This window comes from Notolabrus celidotus, chromosome 18, assembly GCF_009762535.1.
Source record: "Notolabrus celidotus isolate fNotCel1 chromosome 18, fNotCel1.pri, whole genome shotgun sequence".
In the NCBI taxonomy this organism is placed as follows: Eukaryota; Metazoa; Chordata; class Actinopteri; order Labriformes; family Labridae; genus Notolabrus; species Notolabrus celidotus.
In genome coordinates this window covers 18,564,753-18,573,863 of record NC_048289.1, presented here as the reverse complement: position 1 = coordinate 18,573,863, position 9,111 = coordinate 18,564,753, and the positions used below count along the sequence as shown (strand labels likewise).

Below are 9,111 nucleotides of genomic sequence, written 5' to 3'. Positions count from 1 at the left end.
ACATAAGTGCAGTCAAGAACACATGGGAGTAAATTCTGTTACATTATGTTTATCTAGAAACCATTACTTGACATCTCTAAAAACTAAACCATGGAATAAAAACAGACACTAAGTTACTCCAAACACAGACAACTTAGTTTGAAATGTTCATCTGGAATGAAGCAAATGTTATAGCTCAACACGCTTTCTCAGGTTGGACAGTGAATGTTTGTGTGTTTAGGCAGAGTGGGAAACAGGGAGAACATTTCAAATGATATGTATCATTCTTCATTTCAAAAACCTCTAACACGGGCCGAAGATATGGGTGCTCCGGTGGAGAATTATAGCCATCATTACCACCTCTAAATGAACTGCCTGATCTGAGTTTTGCTCTATATTTGCTCCACGTTCAACCGTGGAGACAAACGATATACAGGTACGACTAAACCAGTGAGACAAACAGAACTACACAAACACATTTTACTGTCTTAGGGATCAGATTTCAGAAAAGAGAAGGAAATTCATGAGCAGACTTCAAAGCTAAAGTAGTGAGTAACTAGAGCACTGATAGAAATGTAGTGGAGTAAAAAGTACAATAATTGTCTCCTAAATGTAGTGGAGTAAAAGTAACAAGTGCCCTCAAAAAATAATACTCAAGTAAAGTACAGATACTCAAAAAATGTACTTAAGTACTGTACTCAAGTAAATTTACTTTGTTTTTGTCCACCACTGATTTTTGAAATTATTTTTTCCCTGCTAAATATCAGTGTTATTACCTTTTTATTAATGTTCTTTTTGAGGTCATTTTTATTTTAGATGAAGAAAACCTGTAAACCAAAAGCTGTATGTCAGTTTTCTTTAAGTGTATATATGTTATGTGTCTGTTGGTGGAGTTGTTTACAATACCAAGGGCACCATTTTAAATCTTGCCTAGTGCACCAACTCGGTTAGATCCATAGACTGTAAATAAAGATCCGGCTCTGATGACGACAATCAGATGTTCGTCATATCTTCAGATGCGGCGACCCAAATGCACATCAACTACAATTTCTCAACGCGCATGCGCAAAGACGATACATCCTTTCAAAAAAGTTGATTTTCACTTAAATACGGATGTGTAAATGCGACAAACGATATGAAAAAAAATCAACAACATATTGTTCTCACTTATATTTCCGTCAGACGCGTTGGTCTCCTTTGTGGGCATAGATATTAGCTTAAATCTGACAGCCTCCCATTGACACCGCATTAAAAATCCAGTACATTCGGAATATCCTTCAACACGGAAGTGATCACTCCTGTTTACAGATCACGGCTGAAACGCTGCGCATGCATGTCAGTTTTTGAGTGTTTATTTGCGTGTGTTGTATATGCCTATGAGTTTATTCCAAAGATAGTTAAGAGCTTCCATTTGCCTCCGAGCCTATCCCGGTGCGGTATGGCAGCAGCAGCAGCGGCAGAGGGACCGGAGGACCGGAGGAGCGTTTCACCAGGAGCGCGGACAGGTGACGGGGAACCTGAGGAGGCCGAAGAGTTTACCTGCTCGGCCTATTGCTCGGAGCTTTCCCGGCGGCAGAATGAGCAGAGGAAGGCGGGGCTGTTTTGCGACGTAACGCTGGTCTTCAGCTCCGGTGGGGTGTCCCCCCAGGAGAGGGTCCAGATCTGCACCGCTCACCGCTCCGTGTTATCAGCGGCGTCGCAGTACTTTACTCTGATGTTGGGCGGACAGTTCTCAGAGTCTGTGTCCGGGCGAGTGGAGCTGAAAGAGTGGAGCTCCACAACGGGTCCAGACCCAGACACAGTAGAGAGGGTCATACAGTTTATGTACACAGGAGAAATAAGGGTCACAACTGCCAATGTGGATGAAGTTTTGGAACTTGCTGACAGGTATATTATAACAAAACAACATACATTTATTAGAATACCCTTATTATTTACCTATTGGCATAAGGAACTATTGGGCAGTTGTCCTAAGGGCCTTTAGTTTTTGCTGTGGGTGCAAATAGACCACACCTTGATTGTATCAACAGGTGTGACTTGTTTAAAATAAATATACTTGTGAAACCTGGCACTACATGGTGAGCCATTTTACCTACTACCAGAGGTGTCAAATGTATTCACATTCATTACTCAAGTTGAAGTATAGATACTAGGGTTTAAGAAGACACCCTGATTGTATCAACAGGTGTGACATGTGTACTTATGGAACCTGGCACTACATGGTGAGCCATTTTACTCACTACCAGAGCAGTGGCGGAGCCAGACAGTTTTGACCTGGGTGGCCAAACTGGGGCACTGACTGTTAAGGGTTGGCCAGGCGTGGAAAACATTAGGGGCTTACCCCAAACCTAGTAGGGTTACCTCCAATAATCACATCTACTTTAACTTCTTTTTATAGAATAATTTAACAAATGTTACAAATTTGTAGATTTCTAATGTTAAGATTAAAAATGTAACTCGACAGTGTCAACATTTAAATTTGCTGAACTGAACTCTTTAAGGACTCAAAATGAAGATGATCGTCCAAAATCAAAGCATCAACAAAAATTATTTTCAAATGCAAAGAAACTACAGTCTCTGCAGCTTGTTGAAACACAACAACACAATAACTGATTTCAATATAAGTAATGCCTCTGAAATGGCAAATGGCCAATCATGTTTAAGAATTTCAGGGTAGCCACTGGGGTAGCCAGTTAGTTTTCAGAGGTGCCCATGGCCACCCCTGGTCACCCCCTGGCTCCGCCACTGTACCAGAGGTGTCAAATGTATTCACATTCATTCCTCAAATAGAAGTATAGATAATAGGGTTTAAGAAGACACCTTGATTGTATCAACAGGTGTGACTTGTTTAAAATAAATGTACTTGTGGAACCTGGAACTACATGGTGAGCCATTTTACTTACTACCAGAGGTGTCAAATGTATTCACATTCATTACTCAAGTAGAAGTATAGATACTAGGGTTTAAAAATACTTCTGTAGAAGTTGAAGTATCAACTCAAGCTTTTTACTCAAGTAAAAGTGTAAAAGTACTGGTTTCAAAACTACTTAAAGTCTAAAAGTAAATGTAATGTAAAGGGAAAAAATGCCATTAAGGAGAAAAGCTGCGCCACAGGGGCCTATAGTGCACTACCCCACCTCCCAAAAAAAACATGTTTCTAGAAGCCATAATGACAATAATGTTATATTAATATGTTAATGTTGAAATATTTGGGTTGTACCTGTTTCAGCCGCATTTATGCCCATTCAAAATGAACGCATTTTCCTACAAAGCAAATACATTAAAGAAAATATGTGTCCTACTGAGCATTAACGTGTTTCATGGAGCTGAAGATATGATTACTAGTTGCCTATAAGTATTGTAATGGTGCAAAAAGTCAGACTTCACAGGCATGTTATCAATAGACTTTATTGGAATGTCAATGTACATAAATGTGTGTTTTTTTTTTTAACAATGACAAGCCAAAATGAAATAAGAGTAACAAGGCTATTTTTAAAATGTAAGGAGTAGAAAGTACAGATAATTGCTTGAAAATGTAAGGAGTAGAAGTAAAAAGTCGGCTGAAAAATAATTACTCCACTAAAAATTTCTAATTAAGTAAGGTAACAAAGTATTTGTACTTCGTTACTTGACACCTCTGCTTACCACTCAAAGTACTTTTTTTGCGGCAAGACACTTTGTCAGGAACATGCATTTGGCATAATTTTATATAAGTCAATATATGAGTCAAAGTCCTGCCTTTATAGGATAACTGGAGACCTGTACCAATACTGTACTGTATATGGTCTGGGACAGCCCCTGGGGACTATTTTTACTATTTTCAAAATTGAACTAAGAGGCTTAAATGTCACTTTTTTAACATCTTTGTTTAATCCAAACCTTAAAAATCATTTTTTTAACCTTTAAGATAGAAATAAAATACTAACTTTAGCTCAAATCATCTAATCACTTTGTTTTTCCCCATTAGTTAAACCATTATTTATCTAACAGTATTGGAATGCCAACGTGTTCTTTGAATAGACTTGGCCTATATTTGCAAGTCATGCATATTTCTGTTTATTGTCAGTACAGCCACACCGCAGTTTTTACTTGAGCTTGATCAGTCCTTCTGTCAGAACTGAACAGTGGAATGACTTGACAAACAACTACCTTATTAATCACTTTTAGTGCACCTGCTACACCTTAGCTGTCCTTGAACCACATTATATCCATGTTATGGATTTATTTTAAATGATTTGATTGAATGCTGTACTTTTAAATAGGTGGTTTACAAAAAAAATCTAAGTTAACGTTTTGGATGTCAATACTAAACGTGGGCAAAGTTTCAAGTTGTGAGGTAAACATGTGTTGGAGTTAACCCAGCATGAGACTGCAGGCATAATAAATGTAACTCACTAAACAGTAACGGCCTGCTCTGTTCTTTTTTGCTGGGTACTTTTTGTCCCTTTCCAATTATTTGGGTTCAGAAGTGGGGTCCAAAATATACGGCCACATTTCAGCATTTGTCATTATGCAGAAACACAACTTTGTAGCATGGCAGCAGTGGAGGAGGCTACCAGAGTGCACGGTTCCAGAATGCATGTGAGGCCTTTGAGAGACAGTGGCTAGAATTAAAATTTTCAGACAGAAGCTGAAATTAGGATTTTCAAAGACACCAATCTGAGAGAAGTAGATTTTTTTTAATTGCACATTATGTAAAACTCCTGCAGGACAATATAAAGCTTAAAATGAGCATAACACCCCATTTTAAATGATTTGTAATGAGTATGTAAAACTAAGACTGTTAGCTGCCACATGTAAGATTTCCTTGCATCATCATAAGTACATTTTCTGGAATATCTGCCAATTTTTAAACAACAAAGAAAAGATAATTACAAAGCCATTTTCATAACCTCACAATGTAATGATATTGATTGTCAGCCAGTAGTAGTAGAATACCATCTGCCTAGCTGTGATGATCTGCTACATGTTACTGCAGACAGTGCTGAAAGTACTGAAAACAAGCTGCAATGAACAAATGGACAAAATGTCTAATATCACCTTTATTTTTCATCAAAGCAATTTTTTCCTACATGATATGATCTGAAAAAGGTTTCGTATCAGCACATTTGTTCTAAAACACATACAGGTGATATCTGATCTGTATGATGAGCTGATATTAGCCTGAACTGATAAACTTGTCACATCATCACCAGCAGTCCAAACTCCTCTTTCACACATTAACTGTTGTATTATGTTTGTACAGGTTCCTGTTGACACAGCTGAAGAGCTTCTGCGGAGATTTTCTGATGAAGAAGTTGAGCTTGGTGAACTGTGTGGCAGTGCACAGCCTCGCACACATGTACACTCTGGACGAGCTGGCTAGGGGAGCTGCCAAGACGATTCGTAGAAACTTCCACAGAGTGATCCGTAATGAGGAGTTCTTCACGCTACCGTTTCACCTGGTGCGAGACTGGCTGTCTGACCCTGAGATCACTGTAGACTCAGAAGAGGAGCTGTTTGAGGCTATCACCAACTGGGTTCAGCAAAACACAAGCGAGCGAGAGAAGCACTTTGAAGAGCTGTTCAGACTTTTAAGGCTGCCTCAGATCGCTCCTACCTACCTGACGCGGGTGGTGCGAAAAGAGACTCTGGTAGCGAACAGTCCGGCTTGTTGTCAGCTGGTGTGCGATGCTCTTGAGGTGCTTGCTATGCGCTCCATGAGCCACAAGACTGTTGATTTCCTGCCCCGCTCTTCCTCCACGGAGGAAACTCAGCCACGTTTTGGCCAGAACATGGACGTAATCATGGTCGTGGGTGGTGTTTCAGAAGGAGGGGACTATCTGAGCGAGTGCGTGGGTTACCTGGTTGCTGAGGACCGTTGGGTTAACCTGCCACACATTCATAACCACCTTGACGGACATGCAATCACAGTGACTGACAGCCATGTTTACGTGGCAGGATCTATGGAACCAGGCTTTGCCAAGACGGTGGAGCGCTACAACCCCAACCAGAACACCTGGGAGCAGTTCAACAGCCTGACCACACGCAAGCACTCATTTGCCCTCTTGTGTGTCAGAGATGTTCTCTATTGCATTGGCGGCCATGGCAACTTCAGCCCGGGCTTCAAGGATGTTACAGTGTACTCCCCTGAGCAGGAAGCGTGGTGCAACCTCGATCCAGCACCAAAAATACTCAGAGATGTGAAAACAGTGAGTGTGGAGGACCGCTATGTGTATGTGGTGGCCAGGACCCCTGTAGACGTGGACAATGAAGACGGATTGAGCACTGTGACCATTTGTTATGATACAGAGACTCACAAGTGGCAAGAAGTGGACTCCTTACCACTCATTGATAATTACTGTACTTTTCAAATGGCTGTTGCAACGACCAACTTCTATCACACCGCTTCCTGCTGCGCCAAGAGCTACAAGACCACAGCTGAGGTCCCCCAGCAGAAGACGAGCAGAGACTTCTCAGAAGACATCCTCGACAGCCTCCCTCCAGAGGTTCTGAGCATCGAAGGTGCAGCTGTCTGCTACCTTGATGAAGACATCTTCATCATCGGTGGGTGGAGGAACAGTAACCACATGGACAAGCAGTACCGCAGAGAGGCTTATCGTTACTGTGCTAACAGGAAGCGCTGGATGCTGCTGCCCCCCTTACCTGAGCCGCGCTGCCGGGCTGCAGCCTGCCATGTTCGAATCCCTTACAGGTATTTGCATGGTTGTCAGAGTTACCCCATGCCGCAGAACCTGGCACGCCAAAGAGAACGCATGCAGCAGATGCAGCAACTCCACCGCCGCACCCTCACTCTGCGCAGACAGCTGCAGTCTCAAATTGAATGCTGAGGTTGAAAAAAGGTTGGCATTACATTTTACCTTGTCTGGTTAGCACTTACTCAGCAAATTGACTTCTTGTTGTTACAAATTTGCCGTATTTCTTTTGACGTGAGATATTGGTACATTTCATTTGATCATGGTAGTCAAAATTAATGAGATACCAATTGGATACGTCTTCCAGAACGCCCCCTAATTTCGACTCAGAGGAACTTCAGTTATCCAAAGCTCTAGATCCAAAATGGCTGCTCCCTGCATCAACAATAATAACTAGATGTAATTTCAATAGTGTCTTTTAGCAACTTAGTCTTGTTTTGTGCAGTTAGATCAATCACAGCTGCTGTATTGTGCAAGTATTAGCTAACAATTAAAGGGGCTAATGGCTAAACAACATTCCAACTTTGTTTTCAAATGATAACTGGAATGCAGTATACTTCTAAGGTAAATGGAACCTACCATATCTGCATGGGTTACTTGTGGTTGATTTGCATAAACAGAAGATTGAAGTGTTTTACTGTTTTAAGCAAAAGAATTCAGATTAACAATTAACTTTTTGGCCTTACATTATTAGCTGTTGCCTTATTGTTTGAATGCTACTTAACATAGCTGTGATGCAGTTACTTTTTCTGAAGAGACTTGTTTTTTTTTTTCAAACAAAATGCTCCTAAGCTTTTTAAATATGATTGTAAGGGGAAGTTATATATACTTACAGTTATGATACAATCGACACTTCAGTTACACTTCTGAAACTTTTGGTCAACTTGATTTGAGTGTTAAGACTTAGAGAAGAATATGATGTCTATATTTATAATGATGTCAGACTAAAAGAAACAGTCGGGATCATAAAAACAACTCACTCTCATTACTTGAATATATCTTGTTCCGACACTTCCCTGCGTGGTTGTACCATATTTGCACTGTAGGGATTGAAATATGCACATGTACTGTATATTGTGTACATGTGTAGTGTGCATGCAGTGTCCCTCTTTAATAAGACAATCATTTGTCCGAATGTTTGTTATAGAATTAGGTAAGGGGACGGTTGGTGATTTCTCACTAAAGCAAAAGACTGTTTAGTGAAATGTTGCACTTAAATATGTGCACTCAGATAGATTACACAGATTATACAGAACTATTTTTGCTATTCTGAGTTATTTCTTGGTTTTGAGGAGCTACTATCCAACATAAAAAGAAGCACCAGCTCTTCTTTGCAAAATACGAAGTCCTATATCTGATTTAAGGGGCTCTGAGGTTATGATGGAGTGATTAAGTATGTTCCTAACCTATGAGATATGTGAAACATATTCAACCAGGGGGCCAAGGGGGTTTTGTGCATGGTTCTCTTAATATTCTCAAATGTGCCATAAACTCCCACTTGCCCTTATTGATAAAGCTGAATTAATTGTATTTCTTGCACTTAAGGATCTTGAATGTAAACTTGTATTGTGTTGTTTTTTGGTTACAATGCTTTGAGTAAAGAATGTTGCGTGAACCAGCTGCTGCTGTTAAAATAGCTTATGCCTGTGGTATTCTTAGCCAAGCTGGCATCATTAAATTTGGCTTTGTGAGCCTAGCAATTTCCCATTGATACACAAAATATATGTAAGTAATTTTAGGTCCTGATGAAAATATAATCATATGATTTTTTTTGTTCTGTTTTTTGAGGTTTCAATGGAGAATAACTTGCTAAGCACATTTTATCTTGTGAGGACCATAGGATTATAACAGAGGAGCAGAGTAGATTGACAGGTGGATGTCAGTCTTAAGCAGCAGTATATTAGTTTCACAGTGAAGGTTTGGTTTCCAGATTACTGTCTATTTTTGATTGTACAAGAGAGATGCTGGTTGAGGTCAAATTTTCCAAGTATTGCCACATATGCTGCTTCTACCTTCCACATGTTGCCATTCCATTTGTGTGCATAAAATGCAAATGTACAAACATATGCAATAAATAAGTAAGAAATACGTTTGTTGTCATCTTCTGAAATATCAATCAATCAATCAAAACAATTAGTAAGGCATCTATCGGTTTGTCTATCTGTTTGTCAGTTTTATAATATTGAATTATATATAGAAAAAAAACGTAATGACTAATTGGATACATGAACGTAATATTTTTTAAATTAGGAACTATTTATGCATAAAATAATTCCACAACACGAATTCAAAACACTTTGCTTATCGAGACAAACAGCAAAATAAAGTGGAAATTGAATGTACTTCAAAACGTTGCAACCGGTGTCCCTGAAAGGAAGTGAGTGACTAACCTAACCCTAACCATAGATATATATCTATATGTCTGTACATGTACACA

At 39.7% G+C, this 9,111-nt stretch overlaps 1 protein-coding gene across 1 annotated transcript; it reads left to right on the top strand.

The window, feature by feature from the left end:
• The first annotated feature begins 1,076 nt into the window (after positions 1 to 1,076).
• Positions 1,077 to 8,763, top strand: LOC117829598 (kelch-like protein 11). The gene is made up of 2 exons (XM_034707173.1): positions 1,077 to 1,866; positions 5,225 to 8,763. The coding sequence occupies exons 1-2, from the start codon at positions 1,313 to 1,315 to the stop codon at positions 6,807 to 6,809; spliced, it is 2,139 nt and encodes a 712-aa protein (XP_034563064.1). The 5' UTR covers positions 1,077 to 1,312; the 3' UTR covers positions 6,810 to 8,763.
• Positions 8,764 to 9,111: the final 348 nt, after the last annotated feature.